This window comes from Amblyomma americanum, chromosome 3, assembly GCF_052857255.1.
Source record: "Amblyomma americanum isolate KBUSLIRL-KWMA chromosome 3, ASM5285725v1, whole genome shotgun sequence".
NCBI classification, from domain to species: domain Eukaryota; kingdom Metazoa; phylum Arthropoda; class Arachnida; order Ixodida; family Ixodidae; genus Amblyomma; species Amblyomma americanum.
The window spans coordinates 48,241,320-48,269,042 of record NC_135499.1 but is presented as its reverse complement, the minus strand read 5'-3'; the positions used below and the strand labels follow the sequence as shown (position 1 = coordinate 48,269,042).

The window sequence follows — 27,723 nt, the reverse complement described above, 5'->3', positions numbered from 1 at the left end:
TGATGGGTATGCACACTTAAACTGGTCATTTATGATTTGTCTGATTAGGTTCACTAGTGTCGGGAGTGAATGCAAAACGGAAATACATACTGCATACCGCATTTCGTGTTCGCCAGAGTCGCACTGTTGCTCATAAGCTAAGAACTGGGAGCCTTCTGCACCATTTTCTTGCTTCTCTTTTGCAGGGTTAAATTCCGCCAGGAGCTGGCTATGAAGAAGCAGCGGGATCGCTTAAGGGCTGAGCAGAAAAAGCAGGACCAGGCAAGGCAGGAAAAGCTGAATGCGCAGGCAAGTTTACCTAGCTATTACACTCAACAAACGGTCTTTGACGACCAAATATGTGCTGTTTTTATTCTCTTTTTGCTGTTGAAATTCCTCTATTGGAGTGCACCGCGGTTGTAGACTCTACACTGCGTCTTCTAGCTTGCTTGGATCTATGGGCGCAAATTACTTAGCGCTGTGGTTCGCATAAATTGGGCAGCATACCGTCGGACGAAAGCTTTCTTTTCTATTCATGCCCTCTCGGAGCCTGCGCCCAGGCATTGAAGCAAATCGTTAACCATATTATCTGCCTCCGGTCTGGAGTGATCCAAGACTATAGGTCACACAATACTTTATCTCCGTTTAGGTGCGGTTTCAAGAGAGCGCGAGCTGGGCTCCGTGATGCCAGCTTCACTCAGTTAGGCGCAAAGGAAACAAAATTGAGCCCTGTTTTTTAGTTTGTTCCAGGCCAGCCAGAATTCAGGAACGGGCGATGCAGCTAAGCCTAGAGAGAAGAGTTGTCCCGACTAACTATTTGCAGACTGGGTCCTACACTCACACTAGTTGCGTCTTAGTGGGGTAAGAATATGCACCACGCTTTTCCGTGTACACTCACTCTAATTGCGTCTTGGTGGGGTAGGAATATGCACTACGCTTTTCCGTATTCAAGTTCATTGTATATTCCAGTGCAACACAGCGACGTAAACCGTCATAGTTTGGCTTTCATTGTGCGACGTTTTGTGTCTGCGTTAAGTGTAGAAGCGCCGATTTGTTTCTCAAAATATGGGGAACACAGACAGGTTACCAAAATGGCAGAGATGTATTTTGCGCGAATTCAGCTGGTAATCGGTTCTTCCTGCCATAACAGCTTATTGATCTTCAAAAAGAACAAAACGGGAAGATGTCACAGCCACACGGTTTTTTCTGCTTCTGAATCGCGTAACTTTAGTGCCGTCAATTTTAGTGGGCTTTGGAGGGCTATCTGACTGCTGCGCTCATATATGCAGTCTTCATGCGTGTCTATCTATGCGGCGTCTTCCGTAGGCTGAGCCAAGCTTGAATAAAAAAAATGATGGCTAGCAAACATTCTGCGGCCAGCGCTCTTCTGAGCATGTAAACAAATGCGAGAATCGGTCAGTTATAGCACCTTCAGCACCTCGTTTCGTTACTTCTACTGCTGGTACGCAACTTCTTGAACCGGAAAGTGGCTTTGGGTACGACGAAGCAGTAATGGTCTAGGCTTTAAATAAATTTATTCATGTCTACCTGCGATCTAAATATGCGAGAAATTCACGCAATCTGCTACGAGACTTTTTTGGTTGAGATAAGTGATGTTAATGTATTTTTTATTACACGCATGCTTAGAGCAAAGCGTACGCTTTGTGAACTTCGTCATTTGCTTGCCTATAGATACACACAGGTTTTGATGCTGAAGGTGTCCTCGTAAGCGTAACAATTCCGTTAATGAAGGGCTTGTTACATAGAACACAACGATGAAGCGCTGATGGTCACAGGCACCGCACCGGAGTTATGTTTGCACAAGCCAACCACCTTTAAATGCTTGGTTCATCTTACGCAGAAAGTTCATTCTGTGCGATTGTTTGTAGCGGTGCCCACGGAACCTGACGTAAGTAACAGGAATGCACGTGCTTCTTGTTCCGGGCCGCAGATCAGAGCGAGGTCAGAGCGCAGCCGCATACTTAAGGAGCTGAACGCGGTTCGGCACGAATTGACCGTAGACTCGCTGCCGCCTCGGTCAAGAGTGAGTTCCGCACGTCCCGAGAGCATCTGTTGCCCCGCCTGTGTGGTGATGCTGAGCACGGTCGTTGCGCTTGCTGTCGTTGGTGGCTCGGCACCTGTAGCTTGCGTGGCTGCGCTCTGTGTGTCGTCCATGTTATGCATACTCCCGTGGGTTGATACCTTGAGAAAAACTGCCATCGCGTGCTGGAGGTAGGACACGCCTGATACTCTTGAGGAAAAAATAACATATCGCGCAGCTCTTTGCGACATTTCAGAAATATTGGGTGGAGAATGACGGCTGCGTGAACGACCTTTAGGTGTCACAATAGCGCACTATAATTTATTTCGATGCCATCTTTGAGTTCAGCAGGACCATGTATGAGGTCTGAGCCAATATGTTGTGTGCCTTCCTGCCTGCTACACTTCGCGGCTTGGACACTTGTCCTCTTGCAGAAACCAAAATTCTGAGGCCTTGGACAAAAACGTCCTCACAAAGGAAAGTGGTGACGGCACTACTAAGTTCTTAAAGGATTCGGGGTTGCATTCCCAACTATAAACTTTAAGCTTTAGGTACGCGCTGTCTGTCCCCCCTGTCATAGTGGTAGATGGGCACGTGAAAAACTCATTTTGTTGTCAATCTTTCTTTCCTTTTTTCCCCTTTGTTACCTGCTACCCTGGCCACGTGTAGGGGTAGCCTACTGGGCATCGCCTAGGTAACCTCCCTGCGTTTCCGTCCTTCTCTTTCTCTCTTTCTATAAACGGGCATTGCTTTAGTGTGCACTGAAAATCTGAACGGACGACACGGTCGATAGAGCATCTAAATACGACTCATTCATGTGGCGCAGTTTGCCCGTTTTAGGCTTAAACCTGCTTTCAGTGACCGGAAAATACCTAGGTATTGAGACAGCACAGCGTATGGGCAGCACGAGAAATGCAGTTTAAGTGTCGAGTAAAAGTGCGTACAGCTGTAGTACATCCTAGCATGCCTGCATTCACTGCACGCTCAGATGAACCACTGCAGATGAGAAGCTTTGAATGGTGGCAGCTTACATTTCGCCGTACAAATGGCAGCGTCGCCAGTGCCAACAGTGAAAACGGCAGCACTCTTGAATATCGCAAGGACAGGCCTTCCAATGATTCCACGAGCCTCGGAGCATGGCTGCTGCAACTATGGCGGTGAGCATTATATATAAACCGGAAACTAACAAGGTTGCAGACTGTGTACTAACTGCGCTTCAAGTTCATGTTTCATGTGCGCCTCTGCTACTTCCAGCAAACAATGGCAGTCGTAGAGATCACTTTCGGAGGAAACGCTAAGCAATAAGCAGAGATTTGGCGCGATCCCAGCCCATCTCAATCTAGAAAGCAACTTTGCATCACAAGGGCAGGCGAAACGAGTTGTTCAGCGCTATGTGAATTTTAACGTTCAATCTACTTCAAGCGTTTCAATCCATCGAGTTGTTTCTTCGTACCCTGTGTGTCGCATGTCCTATGGTAGAATATGTCTGGTTATGTGGTGTTGCGGCTAGTGGCCTTTCCTCTTCGAGTTTGGTGTGCTGTGCATTTATGTCGTGACTGTGTGCATCATGAGTGCTGTGGTTGTGACTTTGGGTAGTGCCGCCTGTTGCCTTTCTAATATTTTGTAGAACCAAGGCGAAAGAACCACTTTTGTGCGTAGGTGACCAGCGCCAAAGCGCTAATAATAATAAATAGTTAAAACTGTTTCCGAAGCATAGATACGCGGTTGGTAGGAGATTAACGGGCGGCGAAGGGCACCAAAGCAGCCGAAAAACTGGCACGAAAGAGCTTCGGACGCAATATGACTCATTTTTTTCGAAGTGTAGGGTAATAGGAGTGAAACCACTGTCGCTGTTCAAGGCGAAACGAATAGGCTGTTCTGTGGAAAAAAAGCTTAATGCACGCGAATGGCGGCAGCGAATGCGCATAAACGTACGACGCGCTTCAATACATATCGCAAGTAGATTTGAAAGCGGAAGACATCTTCAAGAAAGAACGTATTTTTTTTATGGCCTAAGTTTACCAGATTATATTATGCTGCGCAAGAATCCGTGGCACTTATCAAAACGATGTTAATAGCGAAAGATCGCCGCTGCCCGAGAGTGATGAAAAAGAAAGGTAAGTTCGGGTTGCGATCTTTGTTTTCAACAGTTCGTAATGTGCAGCCGCGAGTTGCTGCAGTCCGGCCCAGCTGACGCGAGTAAAATGAAGAAAAAGACACCCATTTATGGCCGCGAAGTGCTTGCCAAAGTAAACACGTTTCTGCACTTCATTTTAGGCTGAAAACACCCTAATGCCATTTCAATTGTTGTGTTTATAATTCAAGACTTACCGCTGCTTCTTTCAAAACAACACCTTAGTGAAATCCCAATGTTTTGATCTGATCAGCGCTACATACGAATATTCGAGCGGACTGGAGCTAGTACTGTGCATCGTATATGACGCTATTCTTTCCTGTCCTGGATGTTTGCTTACGTGGCCTAGTGAGATGTGTGTGGTTAGTGGTATCGAAGGTAATATCTCGCGCAATTACTCCAGAAATCACGCATCAGAAGTATTTTTCTAAATACGGCTTGCTTCTGGGGATTATCTTTGCACCCCTTACTAGGGCAGAAATGTTTAAACCCTTTACAGTTTGTCCCCAAAAAGACAAGTGCGACAAACAAGTTGGTCTCCAGAAATGATAACCTCTCCTCGCCTTTTTTTTTCTTTTGGAGTTGGAATATTGACCACGTATAACACACATGGTGCACTTAAACAGTGGTTGTAGCTCGAGCAGCGGCAAACAGATACGTGGCCCCTGCATGAGTTCGGAGGAGGTCTCATGGTGTCAGGTACGGTGAACAGTGGTGACAGCCTATGTAAGGCACGCTTTAACACATGTGTCGCACGCCACACAAATCAGGCATGCATTTCGTCGCCCGTGTACACTCGCACCAATATGGATGCATTTTAGGATTCGCAGAGCCATCACAAGCAAGCTTTCGTCACTCATTGTTGCTTCTTTGCATCCGACATTTAGTGGGGCACCTACTATTTAGCTCGACCCGTTGTGGTGCGTATGAAGTCTCGCATTTTCATCGAAGACATAGAAGTGAATGGGAACCTCTCATGTTTGTCTGTCCGCATCTATGGCCACCTTCATGACCGCATCATCCAACATGTGCATCCAGTAATTATGGGGTACGTAAAAAAAAGGAGAGACGCCCTCACCGGAACTTTTAGGGACGATTCCTGATAAAACAAAATCATTATTCCCAAATATTCACGTATTCTTCTACTTGATTCGGCTGCAGGGAAGCTTTCCTTAAAGTCAAAGAGCAGACAACCCCGTATAGCCTGTTTCCAAATTTCTATACTTCTTCGCCACCCTTCAAGCTTGATGTTAGGGTGCAACGCACATGTATTTTTAAGGGTGAATTCTCCTTCTTCCAACCAGACTATTTGTTGCAAATGGGGTAATTATTTCCATATCAACGTTCGCTTTTTCAACTTTGTAAAGGTACAAATATATCTCGCCATATCCTTTCCAACTGAGGGTCAGCCAAACGGAATCCGCTCTTGGTTAACCTGCCTCTCCTTCCTTTTACTATTTCTCTCACACATGTGCTTCGTTAATTTCTCACTCCACATATTCTTGCAAACAATTTAATTTGGCGTGCACTGCTATTTCCCAAAGATATATGCCAGTGTTCTCCACCGACACCGTTTACATTTACACAAAAGTGAACTCATTGATCGAATCTGCGCCTTCATCTGGTCGTACTCTGCACAGTGCTCGCGACAAGAACGCGCCAAAGATGTCATCGCATTGGTTTTTGCTTCCGTCCTCCCTCTGGTCCCTTGTGACCAGAGCGATCCTTCCAGAAAACCAAGAGGCTGCAGTGAGCCCCGCCCTGGCAACGACCCTGAAGGAAGACTACTTCAGGAACACCGGCCACGGCAGCCCCAGCAAAGGATCGCGGCGCTGCCAAAAAGGATGCATCCGGCCACAAGTATCCGGGTCAAGTTAGGAGGATGCGTGCCACCAGAAGCTGGATTCAAGCACCACCACACAAGGACAACGTTGGCTGCGAGCGTCAGCCCAGTGGAGAACACTAGAACGTTGTTGGCCCATGGAGTTCCTGTCGCAGGAACTGTGTAGTTACATGACAGTGCGCGCACCAGGGTTTGCACGGTCAAAAGGAAATGTCATAATAGTGGCCAGAGGACGCGCCTGTCTTGTCACCCTGCATGAGAACTGCTCTCCATAGGTGACAATATACAACAGCTTACATTAAGTATGGCCTCATTATCTCCTAGGAAATTGCGCTTTCGCACCAAGTTTACGTCAGCACACGTTATTACTGGAAACGAGCATACTTATGGGCCGCTGTGCAAATGTAAATCTGCGTAGTGAGATCAATGTGTCTTCACATAGTTTTCAAGGGTGTTGCTGAAAGTGCCAACATCAGGGTTGAAGTGGAACTGCACATTTTCCCTGTTGATATTTTAGCCGAATTAACGACACAAACAATTTATTCTTTGATTGCGCGCTTCTAAGCTGTTAGCAGGACGTGCGCATACATGGGTGTAGAAGAGAAAGCGATGCTGGAGAACGGGAAGTGCAGCGGAATCCAGATGAAGCCCTGCAGAAGCCCAACGTGTTGCGCGACTGTTCGAGTATGTGCCCTGCCTGCACAGTGAGATTCAATAGTTTTATTTGACGACAATTAGAGTTTTTTGCTTGCCGGTTCTTGAAGTAACCTGATTTTGTTTACAAACGTGTCCTCAAAAAGTTGAGCGCACTAGAGCTTTTTATTCAGGAGTCCCAGGAAGTGCCGCTGCTCTGTCGAGAATAATCTTTTCAGAGCTCCCGTGGGGTGCGAGGTGAGTGTTTATAAGCACCCCTGGCTTATAACGAGTGTTCTCTCGTGCGCACGGATTCATGAACGCCGTATGTTTGCACCGAGCGGGAGGACCAATATTTTTAAAGTGTCCACGTTTTGTCCACATTGTGTGCACCGTTCATTTAGGCCGTGCCTTAAACCGGGTACATTCTACTGCTCTAACAGCGCACATGGGGCATCATTTTACTCTTGCGGACGCTCACCAAGCGATGCTCGATGCTTGTTTATTACGGAGCAATGCTCGCCCCCCCCCCCCCCCCCCCCCCCACCCCAAGACCGGCTATTCTTGTTTTTTCTGCATATTCAAGGGCTACACCAGCGAGCGATCAGCAGCCACCGCTAATAGGTATGCCCTCTCGAAAGGCTTACTCTTGTTTGAAGTTGGCTTTATTATCAAAATAGTCATTATTAAGGAGTTGTATAGATTCGCTACTACCTTGGAACTATTACGTTTCTAAGCTTTATGGGACATGCAAACAAAAGTAGTCGCTTCGTAGGCGACTCCGTGTGTGAATAAGGCTGATCAATGTTGGAAGCAATGCGCAACAGTAGATTTGACGAGCGTTTAGAGACAGAAACTGTGCGTTCACGCTCTTTCTGTATGACACCGCGCCTTTGATCACAGTTCTCAATTCCCATGAGCAAAAAACTCGGGCGGAAGTGTGAAAATTCGCTCTAGACAACACGGCAGCAGGCGCTTTCGAACTCGCTGCCAGCTTCGCCGGCAAATGAGAGTTCCTGCATAGTTCGCTACTATGATCATGCCAAACTACTTTCTCATGAAACTGGGTCATAAAATTTACAGCAATTTGCGCAAAATGTTTGCTTTGCTCCTATTAGATAAAGCCGGTAACTGTGTGTGCATTGAATATTGATCAGTAGATCTGAAGGAAAAAACCGGGGTCGGCGTTGCGAGGGCTCTGGATTCTGAGTCCATCTGTAGGAGCGCCATTCCAATGCAACTTACCTCACCTTACCTCGTCTCGTGTACAATATGTTATACCATGTGGGCAAAATGTACATGTTCAGAGTACGTTCTCACATAAGTCGTGAATTGAATATTCCTGAACATTTTCGTTTTACATCAAAACACATGAGGCCTGCGTCAGTCAAATACGGACAACTGAAACTGAGAACTAGGAAAGCGCCCTTCAGGAATTGTGAAAGCCGAGCACTCTAACCACTTAGCCATCACTGAAGCTTTCTATATATTGTTCCTTGCACTTTGGACTTTTGGGAAGATGTACCTTCAACTATTTTCCCCTCCTCCAGTCCTGCTAGGGCTCCATCTTCGGAGAAACAGGCAGTCTTGCTGTGTTTGACTCTTGAAGCCATTCTTTAGGAACAATATAAGCTAAACAAACGTTCCTAAGTGTTCTAGGTGCTGTAAAGTATATTTTCACACACGAAATGAGCCGAATGGTTTTTAACAGATTATTCTATAACAACCAGGCTTTTCAGCTAACCTGAAAACAACAGGCCACAGTTACAAGTTTTCTTTAATCTGCAGCAAAATCTGCATGCGTCAATGCTGATAATGCGTCAGATTGCAGCATAACAATTTCTCGCCAAGCTGATGTTATTCTCTATTGAGGCTGTGCTTTTACCTATGCTTGCTTACATGCCGGAAGGTGCTGCAAAGGTACGCTTCGTGAAGTGTGCAGAACGTATGTAAAGACAATGGTATCCTATAAGAACGCACTAGACTTTCCTTTTTTTCAGGAACAGCTCATATTGTATTTTCTTATTCAACGCTGTTGTGCTCTAGTTGCTTCATTAAAATAAAATGTAGAGCTGGGCAGAATAGACTGAACAGGAGAAACAGAAGCATAACGCTAGTGCCGTCGTTTTTGTTTTACGTCTCCTGGCCTGTCTTATTTGTGTTCTACATTTTGCTGTATTTTCTTCCTCATAGGAAGGAAAGCAGACAAAAAAAAATATATACTTCCTATAATTAAAACAAAAGCTTAATAAATCAAGAATGGTGAAGGCTCCAAGATACGCTGAGAAGTTAGATTCTTGAACCTTCAACTCTATAGAATGGAAACAGTAATTTTGAGAAATGTGCGTCAGAAAAACTAAAAAGCAATTAAAACAGCGGAGGATAGACAGCGCACTGCCTGGAAAGGAAGAGGGAAGCAGTTGGACACAGCCACACGTGATACACAAAAGCTTCCAGACACACCCAAGCGCGCTGCCCTGCTGGCAAAGAGGCGGTTGATGGCGAAGTCTCGCCAACCTGCGAAAGCAGCGGGGAGACCCAGACCCAGCATGATCCCCGTATTAGAAGGGGAGACACAGGCAGAGGGGCGGTGACAGGAGTAGGCGCCGCGCCCCGGGCAGTCTTCTTCACGAGGCTGTACTGTCTCGTCAATCACAATGCTTGGCAACTGCGTATGACCTGCCACAGACCATCCTGCGGATCTTACCTACGTACTGCTGGCCTGGTCGGTGGCTGTAGTCTACAGCTGTTGCGGTCTCCACCAATGGCAAATTCCCACAAGCGTGAATGTTTGGTGATGAGTGCCGAATATTAATAGGTAACAAAAATAATAAGTAGTAATAATAATATTATTAATGAAATAATAGTAATTCAATATGACGTGTATTCTTTCGTCTTGATGCTTGCGCTTTCTTTGTCTAACTCTTCGTCACTGGTGCATGCAACGTTCGTGGTCACGGAATTGAGGATGACTGAATAGACGGAATCCAGTGGGCACAAAACATGCAACGCTCCAGTAACATCTACTCCTGTAAAAAGGACCACTAACGAAGAATCAAATGCGACGAATGAAACAGGGATAACTGCGAAGACTGATAATCAAAGAAAGAAAAACGGGTGACAACCACAATTATTGTCCTCCGCGCGCACGTGGCCGTCGATATGCGCAAAAATTTCCAGTCTGAAGTGGAGAAAAAGGGTGGCGTGAGAGCTACTGTTACACCATATGAAGCATGGCTTCAGCAAGAAGCGTATAACATCGCCGCGGTGGACACAACCTCCACCCCGCTCTGCACAAATTGCGGTACGTTCGCCCTCTCGCACCCCACTAGTGATGAAGTGGTGACTGTCGCTGGCCTGTGAAGATTTTCAGTCGTCGATCACATGAAGGTTGGTCGAGGGGGATATTACTAGCTTGTTTACTATCTGCCACTTTTGCTCAGTGTCTCGATGGTAAACAAGTCCAAGGTGCCACATAAGGCATCGGTAACATGCATCGGCTGCACGTTCAAGGTGACACCAGCTTCTGACATGTTTTTGTGCTGCATGTTTTAAACTTCAGCTAGCACGCATGCAGCTTGAAAAAGGCAGCATAGTGAAAAGAATGCAGGAGAAAAGGCGGACATTTGGACCTTGACAGCCATTTTTTATGGCGTTTGCAGTTTACCCTGTAGCACATATAGTACCAGATGAAGCAGGAGTCGAATGTAGGAGTGCACTTAAAGCACATATTTCCACTGCTGCTGTCCGCGACGTAAGTCGGCTCCAGGTCCCTCCAGGCCACTCTCTGAGACCTGTTCAGCTGTACAAGGTACGGCTTAAACAAGTTGAAAATTTCCATTTCCTCTTCCTTGCAGGGGTTCTGCACGATATCGTCGATCTCGGTTGTATACAAACGACGAAGGGTTTTAAATTATCACCTGAAATAACAACGTTGCGATGGCAATTACGCACGCAGTCACAATGAGGACCCTAAAACACTAGGCAGCGGCAGTCCAGAGGAGCTTCCAGCGCGTGCACTACAGCCGTGAGCGGAACGCGGACTTCTATACAAGAATCACCGTGCGGTCCCTAGGTGGCACCAGGTGTCGGCGAGGAAAAGCACGCACTTGTCGCGTCGGGACAAATCAGCATTAGCGGTCTGGTGATGAGAAAATGTAAATCGAAGTCGAGATGGTGCGAGGATTTTCCCTAAATTCTGAAGATTTCACACTCGCTGTGTTGTTACTACCTAAAACAATGGTGTCGACGTCGGCTAAACTCTGTATAAGTACGGCCGCCTACCTTCGAAAACACGAACGATTTCGAAGCGATGGACGAGATTTTCAAATACGGAAGAGGGCTGGCAGCACGATAGCATTTTACAACAAAGCAGCGGTCAGCATGAACGAACTTCTGCAATGGGAAAGTCTAGGCGCAGCACGGATTGTGCCGCTACTTATTGTCATGCACAACGTTTTAGAACACCTTATAGGGCGACAAGGGCAAATAACGCATGTCCTGCAACGTTCACGCGAAGCGTACATTTACGCACAACGTAGAGTACATTTCGGCTAAGATGTCGCTTTAGTTAATTTCTGCACCAGTTTGCTTGAGCTGATTGAAGTGATGCTGAATTTTTCCTCTTGTTTTGTTGCGAATTTTCGGAAGCCTCAGCCTCCTGAGTAAAATTCCCAGATGATATCGAGCTGACTTTCAAGCTGTTTTTATTAACTTGCGAAGTTTCTTGAACTGTCATATAGCTATCAATTGCCTTTATTTTCATAAGGCACGTCTGTTTTAGAGTGGAGTAGACCCATTTCTGCCGTTAAAAAATCCTCTTCATAATTGTTGGTGCCACAAAGTTTTCAGGTGGATTTTAATCCGCAGAAGAGAGCACTGAAAATGCGATGGGCGGGTACATCAGAGCAGTCGCAGACACCCCGCGTTAAATGCGTATCTCTACAGATTTCGGCCCGCCCAGAAGGTGAAAGACTGATCACTTCTATATGATGCTCACTAAACTCTTACTTTGTTTTTTGCATAGCGCAATTATTTCTTGTTTCTTTTTAAGAACATCTAAGGAATATTTCTTGAAGCCGCATCTGTTCTTTAGGACTGTTTTCTCTATTCCTTTCATAAGATGTAGGAACTGTCACGCCGGGCTCATGAGTGTGTTAAGCTGCATGTCTCTCAACGTGTGATTCTTCGAGGTGGTAAACTTGGGGTGTGGATGAGGTAAATAAGCAGTGAATGTTGTAATGAGTGTAATGGTGCTTCAGGGTCTTGTTATAAAAGCATTGCTTGTCCGCCGTGGATGGCGAAGGCCTGGCAATCAGCGGCACCCAAATAACAATGTCTCCGGCAAACTGATGGGCCCACTTTCTCTAATAAAGTAACATTTTCTCTAATAAAGTAAGCGACACGCTTCGGTTAATTTTATTGGATTATATTTAGGTGTTCTCGCTGTGTACGTACATTTGCGAACGAGTAAACACATGCAATGTGAATAACGCAGGAAACACAGTCGTGCAACACTCGTTTTTATTCGCGTGCAATATCAATCGCGGACATGTTACAGAAGTACAGCAAGCAGGGCCCATATGTGCACATGAGAAGCATTTATTGGCGGCGACGCAGTTTTCGAAACTTGTGCCGCTACCTTTGCGCTTCCCTCTCTTTGTGAGGCCCTTGACAAAAAAACGAAACCTTAAGAGAACATAAAACTTTACAAAGGTAGATAAAACTGCCTTTTCATGCTCTGAGCAGCCAAGTTAAGGAAAAGACAGTGTCTGTAGCTGACTCGAAAATTCAACTAAACTCATTTCATGGAGCTTGTTTTTACTAAAAAACACAGTAAAGGCATCTTTCATGTCTTTACAGCAGTTGACAAGCTCTGGCTGGTGTACACTAGGCCCCCATTGTCAAAATGGCTAGTAAAGTACGAAGCGGCGTCGACACTTGCTTCAGCTTTGCTTACACATAGGCAGCCTGTACACTGTGGACAACAGTTTCTTAGCAATGATCTTACTTGCCACGTAGCCTGTAGTGTAGTAGATCAAAGCACTGTGGCTCTTCTTCTCTATGCACGATGCATGGTCACTGCTAGACACGGCAGCTTGAACTACATCTTCAGCTTCACTTTGCAGGTGGTAGAATGCGAGTAAATTCACAGTCATCAGAAACTGTGACACTGTCGGATGGTCGTTACAGCCAGACGACTGTCTAATTATACAAAAAGGTTTTCAAGCTTATCCTGGCTTAATCTGGATGTTAAAAGATATTTGAAACCCACAGTCGACGTCAGGTAGGACAACAAGCCAAGTGTACTCTTGATGGTAACCCTTAGCCCAGCAGACGTGGCTTTCTGTAAGAAAACCCACCCAGCTGGTTTTGCAGTTTGCTCCCATTCCTGCAGATACTCTAGGAAGCCTTTCAGAAATTGCACAATTGGACTGTCAGGCTTGAGTGCCTTCTCGCTTGTTGCGATGTCATAACACGAATCAGGCGATTCATTTCTTTACGAAATCTACTGTCGGCTGCAAGGTCCTATGTGAGGCTTCAATGTGTTCTCTATAAATGAAAAGTCCTTTGATGACCTGGTCGCTGAAGAGCTGAAATGCGATGTCCACTTTCATTTTTTCAAAGCAGTTTGGCTTAAGGTGTGCAATTGTCAGGCTTGGCATAACTTTCAGTGTAACATTTTCTCGATCCGCTTCGAAGGCTGCTAGTACAATACCAATGTTAACATGCCCAGCTGGTGTCAGCTATCCTTTTCCAACAAATCCATTTCTCACATTCTTCAAAAGGTGTGGAAAATCTGAAAAATGAGAGCTGCCTTTTAGGATCCACTGGTGTTTGGTGCTGCTCCGAACGTGGCTTGGAGAACCTTTGAAAAAACAACAACTTGCGATCAGTTTCTTCATCACAATATTTAAACATTAGAAACATGAAATCTGCACTAGCACCATGCACACTCTAAACAATCTTGCATTTTGCGTGAAATTACAGCCTTACCCTGTATTCCAACAGCCGCCACATGCTCCTATTCCAGCTGGCGCCGTCGCATGTTATGCAATCCACGAACAGACCAGCCTTTTCCGCAAGGACTGTGGTTTCCAAAATGATTTTCGGCAGTGTTGGGGCCTTCACATTGCCCTTTGAGGCAAAAACACCGAGGATTTGCGTCCATTTCCTGCGGAAAGGTAATCTCTCACAAATGTACGTGTGTTTTACGTATAAAGTTGCGAACTGTAACCAAGAGGAAAAAAAAGTTTACCAGTAAATGGCTGAAACAGCACAATCATCCCATGGTCTGCCAGCACATTCTTCTGGTCAGCAGGTGTATGACCTCCAAGGTCAACAAAGCCTTCAATATCACCTGAATTGTAAAAAAAAAAGCACAGAAAAAACACCTTGTTTTATGCGCAGACATCTCTCAACACAGATCAGAATAGGGCAAAGGTGCTAAACCAGCATAAAAAGAAACACGTGCTAAAAGACTTGATGATCGAATATTGCCAGAGCACTGCACGGCTCGAGCAATATTGTAGTGCTTAGCAGAACATCGTATTTTTCTCATACTGTAAAAGCTCGCTGATTCGTACTTCAATGGACCGGAAAAAATGTTCGCATAGTCTGAAATTAAGTTCGAACTATCGAACGACCCCAAAAAAAAAAAACTGACAAGAACCGCTTGCACCGCAGTAAATTTATTTGGTGAAAGACTTGGCAGTAGTTGCTTGTTATTTTAGATGAGAACGGCGCAACAATCACTATTTTTAGCGGTGGAGCTCTGCCGCTAGTGCATCGCACCCCGCAAGCGCGGAAGATTCACGGGCGATGAATACGGCATTGCTCAGCAGCTCCGAAGCGGCAAGAAAAAAATGTGGATAGGGAAGATTAGCGAAACAGCCAACCAACGCTATAAACGGTGCGTAGCTCGGTTTGGTTGGCTGGCTAGTGCGGCTGGGCGTACGTTTCAGAAAAGCAAAATCGAACCTATCAGTGTGTCCGCTCTTGTAGATGAGGCCGGCCGTCCGCCATCACGCCTGCCGTTCAGCGCAAGTCAGAGGTGCGCGAGTGATTCTGCAGCACAGAATTCAGCTTTGAGGGTGGCTATTTGGACGACCGCTTGCCGAATCGATACCTGTATGTACACAACTTCCTTTGGGAGCCCGTTCTAATTAACCGGTGCGAGACCAGTAGCTTCCGAAACATCGAGCGTGCAACGCCTTAGACTTGCATAACGTTGGCCGGGACCGCGCCGGCAGTTCGAATTATGCGGATTTTCGCATTGCGGGGTTTGAATCAAAGAGTTTTTACCGTATACAGAGAACGGTTCAAGAATTCATTGCAGCTATACTCACCAGCTGATTTCACATTTAGGTGCTCCGAAAGCTTTATTTCGTCAATGACGAGGCCACCGTGACGACTGTAAGCATCCATGGTCTTTTGTTTTCATTTAGGGCATCGAAGACCTTTGTACTGAGGCCAAAGCCACCCTTGAAGCACTGTAGGTACTTTTTCAGGCAAGTTCGCCCTGGCAGAACCATAATAGACTGTCCGCGGAGATGTTCATACAACTTCGGGCTTTGCATCCTCATCAGCATACATTCGATAATCCACTCATCATCGTATCGCATTCCCTCGTGTGATTTTCGCCTTGCAGCAAGGAAACAACTCTTTACAACCAGCTGCTACTTTGAGGGAAGAGATTTAATTTTGCTGTTAAATGTCTCTTCACTAAGAGCCTCATTTCGCTCTTTCATGTGAGCCACCTGTATCCTTGCATTTGCCAATCTTTTCTTGGTTCTTGACAGGCTTCGAGAAATGTTCCTGCACTGTTTCTTTTCGTCAGATTTTCTGGCAATTTCACTTGTGCTTTGCTTTTTTCTGCACGCTTGGTTTTGAGCCAGAATTCTTTGGTACTTGCAGAAAGCGCAGGATTCACCTTCAGACCTCACAGATAATGAACACTTCTCAGCAAAAATCATGCCTTTGTAGGAGGTGTGCTTTCCTGAGGCCGGCTTTATGCCGCATCCATCACAAAGATTTGTCAAGGCAACTTCCTTGATCAAAGTTTCGGCCTCTTCGCAAGATGTGACGATGTGTTTTGACTTTTCCCATCCCCTGAGGTAAACCGTGGCTACCACTGATTGTCCATCAAGTAATGGCTTTGCAAATGCTACCATCTTTTCAATGCAGAGGTTAGCGAAGTTATTTTTTTCAGCCTCACAAAAGGCGTACGCTAATGAATCGACTGTCACGGATGGCACTTTCATCCATGTCACTGGAATAGCGACGTTGGAGAATGGATGGAGACGATCGTTGGTTGTTCGTTGTCGTTCGTCACCAGCATTTTGCGCTTCGCCAGCGCTTCCTTCTGCAGAAACACAGCGTGGGGTGGTGCACTTTTCAGTTACTGCAGCTCCGCTGTTGGTGTCAGATGCTTCCATGCTCACCGATTCAGCATTATCAATGCCTGAGCACAACTCGGAGGCTTCCGACGCAGCACGCCTGTGACGCTTTGCTGGAGGCTGTTGCTTGCACAGATTTCTAGTTTTTCTTTTAGCTGACAATTTAGGCAGAATGTGTTCTGGGTAATGCGTGAATATCGAAGGCACGGCGTCGGGTTTCAGGCGCGGTTTATCGCGGGGAAGCTCGCTGATAACACCATTTACGCTGACACTGAATGTACGCTCTATACAACTGCTCTCAAAATGTTTATCGCAAACCACAGCAGCTGGCGTCAGCCTTCTGTCCTCTCTTTTGATGTTTCTTTCCCATTATGCAAGCCGCGTAGCATCAGATGGTGCAGTAAACATGGGAACACGTTCCTTGCTCGAGCGGTAACCGCTTTTACACATTGGCACAAAGCAAGTCTTCTCTTTGCACTGTCGCTTTGGCTTTGACATCTTTTTTGTGCAGTCACATGCAGCTCGTTTAGTGGTGGACACGGGAAAAAAACAATCGAGAGCTCAGTGCATGATTTGACTACACGGTGAAAGCACGCAGAACGGATACACGCACGCACAGAACGCGCGCACAAAACCGACGAAATTTATTTTTTATTTATTTTATTTAAGTATACAATCAATTCTCAGAGGGATTGTAACAGGGGTGGGTATAGAAAAACAATTTTACAGTATTATTAACAAAGAATTATACCAGAGAGAGCGGCACAATCGACTGGTTACATTAATACAGGACGTGTCAAGGGATATGTACAAGGAAGTCAAGAGGCAACACAGAAAACTTACTGTGTTTCAACATCCATAAATAACAATGGTAAGTACACAATTTGTAAAATTAGGATCATAAAATACATGCAAGTAATGCAGCACAAAACAATGAAAGCAAAATGATCAATGTGATAATAACACAGATACCATACAATAGTTTTACTCTGCGTTTGGCCACAATAGTGCTTCTTCTACAAGCTGGGTCAAGTTTTCAGGCGAGCTTTGTTGTGCAATTACTGGATCAAGTTTGTTCCACTCGCGCACTGCGAGAGGAAAAAAGGAGTAGAGAAAGGCGTTGTTTTTATACGAAAATTCCTTAATTGTGAGAGCGTGTTTGTGGCGTGTGTTTCTAGAACGGTTGATACTAACAAAGGCTAAGGGATCAATCTTAAAGGACTTGTTAAGCAGTTCAAATAGGAACTTCAAGCGGTGTACCTTGGCTCGGTTAGTCAGCGTCGGAAGGCCTGCGAGATGCAGTAGTTCAGTTGGGGAACCGGTGCGGCGGTATCTGTTCAATATGAAACGAACAGCCTTGCGCTGCACGCTTTCTAACATGGTCACATCGTTTTTCACGTACGGAAACCAAGATATGTTGGCATATTCAAGAACTGGACGAATGAGGGTGACATATGCGAGTTGCTTAGTGCAAGGAGCAGAATGACGCAGCATACGTTTGAGAAAAAATAGTTTGTTCGTAGCTTTTTTGTGACGTTTCGAACGTGCGTTGACCAGTTAAGATCTGATGTTATCGATACGCCCAAGTAGAACTGCTCGGAGGAGCGGATGCGTCGACTTTCATGTGCAAGGAGCCACACAGGACAACATACACTGCACCTCAGTCAACAAAATTTCGTGCACAAGCAGGTTAATCGCGCACGCACAAGACCAGGTCGCTGCCTTTCGAAGCGAAAAAACCGTGTCGTCTGCTGCGGCAGCACCCTCCCGACAAGCAGCGCCCTCTGCCGCCATCGGTGGGCTTTCATTGCAAACGGTGCCACCTGCTCCCATTGCGCAGCGCTGGCGCTCGGCACACTAGCCAGTATATTCTAGACACTATAGTTAGAGTGTTACTACGCATCTCTAACCCTTGGTGACGCCTCCACAGGTTAGAGTGCTACTACGCATGAAGAGAAGAAGACGACGAAGACGTTGTTCGATCGCCTGTCGCCTCAGCTCTTTTTATTTAGCTAATTTTTCCTAATGTTTGTAGTTTTATTTAAATATTCGAGGACGGCAGCATCTTCAAACCGGTACTATCCCTACGGGAAGAGTACGGCTGCTCCGGCGCCGGCAAGCCTAAAGGGACCACGCCATTACAAGGAGGCTGGCTCGGAAGAGGAGGCCATGGCTTCCCAGGCTGTGGAGCGACCAGAACATGGACTCTACCACCCGTCCAGCGAGACCTTATCGCTTAGTGGGGCTGAGTCAACGATAGTGGACGGTGACGAGTCAGTGGCCGAAATGGCTGACGTGGACAACAAGGGCTTCAAGTTGGTGAGTCATCGCAAGCAACGAACGGTAGGGATCCCGGTAGTGGTTGAGCCCACAGAAAAGGGGGTTGCTTTAAGAGAGAAGAATCTCATCTTACTTTTCGCGGCCATTCAATCACTGCTGGTATCAGCTCCGATACGAAGTCGGTTCACCATGCACGGGGCTCTTCAGCTGGATGTCTCGACGGAAGAACAGGTTGACAAGCTACTGCAGAGCTCTCAGATTTTTGGCATCAAAGTTAACGTGCGGTTGCCCCATTCCTACATGAAGAACACCTGTGTTATTAAGGGCGTACCAAAGTGGTATTCAGAACGCGACCTACTTGATTATCCGAAACCACAAGGTGTGCTGCACGTGAAACGACTTGTGCGCCGTGTGGAGTCTCCAGGAAAAGAATGGGCTGCGAAACCTACCAACTCTATCGTGTTGACATTCGCTCCCAACTCAGAGCGCCCCGAAAAAATTGATCTGGGATTCACAAAACACGCTGTTGCAGATTTCACTGAAGCTCCTCCACGGTGTTTTAGATGCCAACGGTTTGGGCACGTGTCCAAAGTTTGCACAAAAAATCGACGCTCTAAGCCGTGCGGAGGCGACCACAACTTTAAAACCTGCAGGGCAGATTTAGCTTGCGTCAATTGCGGTGGCGATCATCCAGCGAGTTTCGGAGGCTGTGCCTTCCGTGCGAGCGCTCTGCACCGTCGGATGTCCTTTATTGCTGGTCCAAAAACCCCACCGACTGAGACGCCTGTCCCAGGATGAGACGAGTTCCCAGTATTGGAGTCTGATGTTGTTGCGTTGCCCAGCAATGTCCCTAAAAGACCTGAGTCCAGCAAGACGCCAAGGCCCAGTGCGCGCGAGTCGACTGTTCGAGCTCCAGCAAAAAGTGTACATGTTCCTGAGCGGCCGGATCACAGCCAGACTCCACGGCAAGGGGGACCCTCATATGCACAAGTGACAAAAAAACCAGCTACTGTCCCCGTCGGCATCTTTTGTCGATGTTGTGAGTGCGTTGCGCAAAATAAGGAGCTCAAAAATCAAGGTATGTCTGGCCTTCTTCATGTTTTGTTTGGGGCCCTGCGTTCACATGTTCCAGCGATGGCGCCTGGTAACCTGAAGAACTTCCTACAGCTGGTGCTTTCTTTTGAGTCCCTAATTTCCACCTTCGCAGCAAACTTCCTTGCGAACTAAAACGGATGGGGCTAAACCTCGTGGATCTCATATGCACCGAAAAGTGCCGTTTATATTGCAGTGGAACTGCGCTGGGATTTTAAGTCGATTAGTTGAACTAAAACTATTCTTGAAAGAGACTTGTGTTCCAGTATTGGCCCTGTCAGAAGCTGGCCTGCCAAGAGGGAGATGTTTGACTGGATATGTCGCCCATAAAAACTGCAGCATAAAGTCATTTTCTGCAGGAAGTGCTGCGCTTTACATAAGAAGAGAAATTCCACATGTTTCTCTAAGCGTTGCCGATCTTTCCACAGATGACATTGAGGTAGCGGCCGTGAGAATACAGCTCGGCCCACGAACCCTTTCTATTGCATCCGTGTACGTGTCTCCACGGAAGAAGGTAGCATTAGATTTGTTTCTACAGCAGCTCTGCGACAGCTGCCCAGCACCTAGAATCATCTGCGGTGATTTCAATGCCCATCATGCTGTTTGGGGGGACAGGAACACGGATTCCCCTGGACGCAAACTTGTAGAGGTTATTGACAGTTTGGACCTGTGTGTTGCCAATGACGGAAGCCCCACTTTTTTCCGGCCTCCAGCCTCAGCGACAGCTATAGACCTGACACTGCATTCACCTGACGTCCGCGTGAGTTGGTCAACAGCGCCCGACCGCAAGGGAAGTGATAACTATCCGATTTTTGTGTTTGCTGCCGACTTTCGTATGCATGGTCCTAAAATTAGCAACGTGGTCAACTGGGACAAGTACAGAAAGCACCTAGAACGTGTTTCTGGTGATGTTGTTGACAAAATGCTTTCTAGTAAGCTAGCAGCAACTACGGCGGTCAAGTTACCTGATCATTTTCCGGCCCCGGATTTAAAACTCAGGAACCTTTGCGCAGCGAGAAGGGCGGAGCGCCAACTCGTGCGGAAGAAGGACGACAGGCAACTGAAGACGACTTCAATAGGCTGAATTCTGCTATTAGACGGCACACGAACAAGCTGTACAGGTCGCAATGGCCTCATTCTGTGCTAGTTTGACTGTGTTCTCACCGATAACGAGAATATGGCGTGTTATTGGCAGCCTTGCTGGAGAATCTCGCCCTTCGAGGCCTTTTGAAGCTCTTGCAATACGCAAGGAAAAACCGATTGCGTGCTTGGCAGAGGACTTTGCAGAAGCACTCGTACGCGTTGATTCTAGAATAGATATATATACACCACCTGCTTCCTCCAGGTCTATCATGGACGTCCCGTTCACGCTTCGTGAGCTTCAGACTGCGCTCAGTGGCCTGCGGCGCCGGTGTTCACCAGGTCCCGACGGCATCACCAATCGAATGCTGAATAATCTGCCCTTGCAACTCAGAAAGGAGCTCCTCAACTTCATCAATCGAGTTTGGGAGATTGGCGATGTTCCTTTGCCATGGAAGGTGGCACATGTAGTTCCAGTACTGAAGCCTGGCAAAGACATAACAGACCTTGCCTCGTATAGCCGTGTGTCATTGACCTTCTGTGTAGCTAAGTTGATGGAGAAGCTGGTAAATGAATGCTTATCATGGTGGCTTGAGGACAGCAAGGCACTGCCATTATGTATGACAGGATTCCGCCGAGGTCTTAGTGCCCAAGATAGCGTCTTAGACTTGGTCTGTCATATTGAGCACCAGAGAGCTTTCGGCCTCTCCACTTTGCCATTTTTCTTGATGTTGCGAAAGCTTATGACAGCGTGCTTCAGAGCTCAATTCTAAACAGTTTGCAAGGCATGGGCATACAGGGCCATATGTTAAGGTTCATTTACAAGTTTGTAAGTGATCGCGCGGTTCGTGTACGGTTAAGGAGTGCGTTAAGCACCGAAAGGGTTCTGTCACGAGGTGTGCCTCAAGGAAGTGTTCTTTCCCCCACGCTCTTTAACGCCGTAATGGCTTGCCTACCCGATTCGTTGAAAAAAGTTGCAGGCAAGTGCGTATGTCACTTTATGCTGACGACATCTGTATTTGGATTACTGGCTAACAACACAAGCGATTAGCCCTGATAGCTCGACAGCTATACTTTCGGCACAAGCTTACCTTCAAGGTGTGGGGTTGTCTCTGTCAGTGGTCAAATCCGGCTTTATTCTGTTTCCAGGTGTAGGAAGACGTCAAGCGCGGTTGAAGATAGACCTTGGTCACTCTTGCATCCGTCAATTCAACCACGCGCGTTTCCTGGGCGTCATTATTGACTCCCATCTACAGTGGCGAAAAGCTGTAGACGCGAATGTTTCATCTGTATCTTCTCGTCTCAATGTGATCCGTAGAATTGCACGTGAGCAATGCTGAAGGCATCCTTCTTCAATGGTCAAACTTCATGAAGCGCTGGTGGTCAGCCGGAGAATGTATCAATTACCTTTAATTTGCCCCTCGGCATCACAACTTGAGCGTCTCGAAGTTGTCCACAGAAAGGGCCTAAGAAGAGCCATTGGAGTTCCCCAGGCGGCTGCGAATAAGGCAGTACTTCATGAGTCCCTCTCGAAACCTCTTAGCTTTATCTCTTCTCAGACACTATTATTGCATCTTGACCGCTTAGGAGAGACGGTAGCTGGTCGATCCCTTGTCCAGCGGCTCTGCAAGAGATATGAGTCGAAGGCTTGCTTGGCACTCAATACTCTAGTTCTTTAGGCATTAATGTCCGAAGGCAAAGGAAACAGTTGAAACTCCCCTGGTCTTTACCGACCCTTGACTGCAATGTCACAATTCCCCATTTGAGCGCAAAGCGCAGCTCTCCATTGGCAGCAACGCGTTCGCTTGTACTGGAACACTTGGAAACAGAGTATGCCTGCCATCTTCAAATTTTCACGGATGGTTCTGTGGACAAGGTCAAACAAGCTAGCGCAGCGGCTTTTTACATTCCTTCTTTGGACTGTAAGTGGTCCGTACGCTGTACTGCTGTCGTATCCTCCACAACGGCTGAAAGTGTTGCTATTGAGGCGGCTTTACAGAAGTTAGGGTCTTGTCGGGCTCAACCTGTTGTCATACTAACTGATTCAAAATCTGCCCTTCAGAGGTTAGAGCGCGGATTCTGTACTGACGCCTTGTCTCTAAGCTCTCTGCGCTTGGTGCAGAAGCTGCCCAGCAGAGGCTTTACATTTCAAGTGGGTGCCCTCTCACATAGGAGTCAACGGTAATGTGGTGGCAGACAGTCTCGCCCATAAAGCTCTCTCAAGGATTCCATCAAAAAAAGTGCCTCAAGATGAGAAAAGTCTGCAGGAAAACGGTGCTCGATCACTTCAGTACCCTGTGCAGTGCGTCCCACAAGTCATGTGTGACCAAGTGACTGAGAAGATCTCAGGCGACCCTTCTACATCGAATTCGCACGGCCTCTGCTCGCACTCCTGCATGCATGCATAAGACCGGCATAGCATCGTCTCCGCTCTGCTCTTTATGTGGTGTGTGCGGGGATATCGAACATTATATTATGTACTGCCCAGAGTACAACGCGGAAAGGCATGTGATGTTCGCTTCCTTCAAGAAGACAGGAACCCGTCACAGCACAGTGCAGGACATTGTCTACTCGAGTGGAAACCAGACATGCAGAAGGGAGGCTGCACGCCTTCTTTTAACATTTCTGCAGAACACGGGTCTTGTTTTAAAATTGTGACAGCAGGAACGGACTATGGCCTACTGTGATTGAATGTGTGCGTAGATGGTGTCTTCCGGAGTGGACTACTTTATACTGTGCGTGAATGTGTGTATAGAGTGTGGCACTACAATGGCCTATGTTCTACTGTGACTGAATATGTGCATAGATGGTGACTTCTGGAGTGGACTGTGATGTGAACTGTGTGGATTGATTGAGTGCATAGATGGTGACTGCGGGAGAGCATGTGTGCTATTATAAGAGACTGTGCGCTTAGCGGGGTAGATGCGGCATTGTTAATATCGAAGGGACGCTGCGGTGGAGCAATTGCCGGCAGATAAAGCAAGGCTAACCCCATCTGTAGCATTCAACACCTCAACCTCAACCTGTTACTACGCATTTCCTTTCCGCATAAGTAAGTTTATTATGTCTTCCGTCTGCAAGCCGCTTCCCTTCCTAAATCCTGGAGCTCCTTAACACATGTGAGCACAGCGGATGAAGTCGCCAAGTACGCCTATCGCCGTCTAGAGGAAATCTTGCTCGGAAAGGATTGAGCTCGTGTTCTCTTTTTAGTTGCTCTGCATTATCACTCATTTTTAAAGCGAAAGCTCTACTCGTACCGTAAAGTTGAGGCCATGTGGCTAATAAATTTTACCTCAAAACCACGAAGAGCGCAAGCTTGACTCAGACGTCACGGCACGTGACTCGTCACGCCTTGCCACAGCTGCGCGCGTTGAGCCGACGGCGCTGGCTCGCATCGCAACTATCGAATCACGTGACTCGCTGCGCCTCGCCACAGCTGCGTAAAAGAGCCGACGGCACTCTCTAAACTGCCGGAAATCGCCTGACGCGCCGTTCGCTATATGAAAGCATGTGAGGTGAGCTTACCTTGACACGAAGCCATTGATTGGTGAGCAACGTGCCGAAATTAGTGCTTCGACGATGTATCGTCGCCGTCCAATCCAAAGCATTCATATGCTATAAAGTTTAATCAAAACTAAACTATGTCTAACCAAGTTTAACAGAGCTTTCACACGTCTTATTAGGTTCAGCCGGCTCAACCACAGCTAATTTTTTTTGTCGAAGGCAAGTGCATGATTTTGCTATTGCTTTGTGATAGGAAAGACATGGTTGGGCTAAACAAAGAGTATGGTGGAGCTGCCATAAAAAAACGTAAACCAATGAGCTCCTGCTTGTACCACTAAAGTATCACAGGCTTAACCCAATCGTAATATAAATGAAAATGCCCGAAGGCAATGTTGTGCTTTTGCCACCCGCAGGTGGGAAAATAAAAAAAATGGGGTAATGCTACTAAGCGACCCACAGCCGGGGGAGCGGGCCCGGGGAGACTCCCCTGATCTCCCCTGGGATGTAGCGGAGGGGGTGGGACATGGGTTGTGGGAATGGGACTGAGGGAAGGGTTATGGGTAATGTGATGGGAATGGGGACAGCGAGATATTGACCCTCATTTTATCATCGCTCGACTCCTGTCTGGCCAGGACAGGGAGGGCGTCGATGTTGTCCAATGGTGCGGCTCCACTCACGGGATGCCCGACCACCCAACGACGCAATAGCTCCGACTCGGAGACAGGGAATCCTAACCCGGGGCAGCTGCCTCGGGCTCCTCCACGACTTTCAGGGGTCCGGTTCGGACTGGCGTCCCGCTCCCAGCTACTAACCGTCAAGTGTTTTTCGCGGCTTTTCAGACTCCGGAAGTATGTGTGGTGGATCCAGCCAATGGAATTAGACTCCCGGGGACCCACCTATGCTTCCAACCAACCAACCTTGCACTTATTTCCTCCCCTGGCTTGCTCCACACCTACTGAGGAGGGAGTGTTCAGGGCCGGGCTGACCGGGCCACAAACCAAGAACCTGGCCGAGGGTGAGATAACCCGGGCCTACTCCACCGCTACTCCACAACATCGACGGTTTTTGCATCGGTCCTACTAAGGTCCCCCTTACCTCGGCGTCCCGCGCTCTAGCCTCACGGCCCCGCGGTCAGCCATCCCTGGCTGCTTCCCCGAGGACATCGTTCCCAAGGAGCCCTTCTGCTGGAAACCCCCGCGCGGACCTGGCCTCTCCGTGGCCAGAAACCGACGCGCCAGCCGGTAGCCACGCACGCCCCCGCGTGCAGAGGCCTTTTGATTTTTGAGCACTTTTTGAGTCCAACCTGATTATGAAACCAGGCCTGCCTCCGCACAGGCATCGGACCTCACGTGCGCGACTGGCCCACTCAGTCGCTTGGGAGTCGCTGCCACTCCCATGGGGTTTTGCATCCCCAGGGGACGGGCCCCGGCCAGCCCATCCCCACCGCTGGCGTTGCACCGGAACGAAGCCTAGTAGCCGAAACTACACCGGCCCGTATCCGGTGGCAGGGGAGGCCACGGGCAGGCCGCACAGTCGGATTTCCCCCCCGGTTGGGCTAAACAGTCGGCACCGCTCCCGTGTGCTGTGCAATCGCTCTTAAAGATCCGCAGATGATCAAAATTATTATACAGAGGCCTTCCGCACAGCGCCTTTTCTCTCTTTCTTCTTTCACTCCTCATCCCTCCTTAACGGTGCGGTTCGAGTGTCTATCGATAAATGAGGAAGTTAATGCGCCCTTTCCTTTCCGCAAAGCGAATTTTCACGGCATAGTTTAGTGTGGCGCATAAATGATGTGGTTAGAGTGTCCATCAATGATTAGGCAGTGACTGCGCCCTTTCCTTTACACAAAGCGAATTTTCACGGTATAGTGTAGTGTGGCGCATGCACGGTATGGTTCGAGTGTCCGTCAATGAGTGGTCAGTTACGGCGCCCTTTCCTTTACGCAAAGCGAATTTTCACGGTATAGTTTAGTGTGGCGCATACACGGTGTGGTTCGAGTGTCCATCAATGAGTGGGCAGTTACTGCGCCCTTTCCTTTACGCAGAGCGAATTTTCACGGCGCCAACGCGGGCACGGCACCTCAGGCGCCGCCGCCGGCATCTCCACCCATGGCTAGGCCTAACCACGGCCCCACGCCGGCCGACATGGATCTCTCCGGGCCCGGAACACCATGTGCGGTTGAAGGAACCACCGTAACTGCAGCCAATCTCCTAGACGACAGTTGGAAAATGCTTTCCCTGCAAAAGAAATACGGATGCCAGCCAAAGACCGTTAATCAAGGCGCGGCAGGAGAAGCGGGAGGGACGCCAGTGCCACCGCCTTCCTCTCCACCAGCGACGCAGCCAACCGCCAGTACGGGGGCTGACGCAACAAAGAAAGACACCACATCCTACACACCAATCAAAATGAAGCCCAGCCCACCACCAAAGACGAGAAGGGGCCCGATTCCACGACTGCCGGACGGGGAGTACAAGATCGTGTTTCGCCCCCGCTGGCCCGTCAACCTCACGGACTTCGGTATGGCTCAACTACTACACGCGGTTTGCACCGCACAGAAGATTCCGGGACCGGTGGCTGCCGAAAATGACCACCTGCGGATCAACCCGGAAAGCAATGCCTTTACCATAAGCAGGCCGGACTAGACACGTGCTCGATCATACCAAGCGCTGAAGAGCCTCACCGTCGGAGAGGAAAGTACGAGATGAACGCGTATATTCCACCAACAGACGACTCGAGGCGAGGAATTCTCTTCAATGCCTACAGCAACGAAACGTACGAGGAGATCTATGCCGAGTTCCGGAAGCGTAACCCCAACCTCAAAGTGGCCGGCGGACGCCGGCTGGGCAAATCCAGACACATGGCAGTCTCGATAACAGGGACGATACTGCCGAAGTGGATCCGATACCTGGTCCGTGACCTTCGACTCTTTCATTTTCATGACAGTGTCAAGGGATGTTATAAATGCCGGAAAACGGGGCATCGGCGAGATGTGTGCCCGTTACCTCGCCGGAACCCGTCTCACTGTTGTGGCGGAGAGCATCCACCCCCGCCGGAAGGGGCGTAGCCTACATGCACCTCCAAGTGCATCATATGCACCGGGGGCCACACCACCGCTAATAGAACTTCAAGTATCGTTTCTTCAAGTGCAAGTACGGGAGTAGCGTTGACAACGATGTGAAGGAAGGGGCGGACGAGCGGGGCAGGTCCAGAACCCGGGACAAGCACCAGCCAAACAATGGGTACAGGAATCGTTATCCTTCTTACCGCTCCTGAAAGATGATCGTGGACGGTCCTCGTAAAAAGGCCGCGACCCTTGAAGAAAGAGGAGTTCCCGCCGGGAGAGAAGCCCATCGGTCGGCCACAAGTCGGTCAGGTGGAAAAAGGACGATGAAATAGCAGCTCTTCGTAAACAGGTGAACGAGGTGTCTAATTTCATACTAGATCTGCAGTCCCAGATTAAGGAACGCTACCAGCCAAAACGAAAATCGGGCGCAGAAGCGGTGGCCCAGTACAGGCGCCAAAAGCAATTAAGAACGCAACGCCCACGATAGCAACGCAGGTTGACTCCGCGGGTGGAACCCAGAACAAAAAGGCGATGGACACCGAAACGGTGAACACGCTCAAAAGGTAGGCCCCTCCCGATAACCAGGAAGAGGTTAAGCGTTAAGAGGTTAAGAGGTTAATGCTTCGGCGACTTTTCTGGTGGTCTTGTCACAATGAAAAAATAACAATTCTGTAT

The 27,723-nt window shown here is 48.0% G+C and overlaps 2 protein-coding genes across 2 annotated transcripts in view; both read left to right on the top strand.

Moving 5' to 3' along the window:
• Positions 1–411, top strand: part of LOC144124575 (uncharacterized) — a 102,932-nt gene extending 102,521 nt beyond the window's left edge. The window contains exon 10 of the mRNA XM_077657319.1: positions 186–411. Coding sequence (XP_077513445.1) covers positions 186–402 — 217 coding nt within the window. The 3' untranslated portion in view covers positions 403–411. The remainder of the gene's footprint in view (positions 1–185) is intronic.
• A 1,339-nt stretch (positions 412–1,750) lies between these two features.
• LOC144124576 (uncharacterized) lies at positions 1,751–6,741 on the top strand. The gene is made up of 2 exons (XM_077657320.1): positions 1,751–2,023; positions 5,873–6,741. Exons 1-2 carry the CDS (start codon positions 1,766–1,768, stop codon positions 6,161–6,163), a joined length of 549 nt encoding a protein of 182 aa, XP_077513446.1. The 5' UTR covers positions 1,751–1,765; the 3' UTR covers positions 6,164–6,741.
• Positions 6,742–27,723: the final 20,982 nt, after the last annotated feature.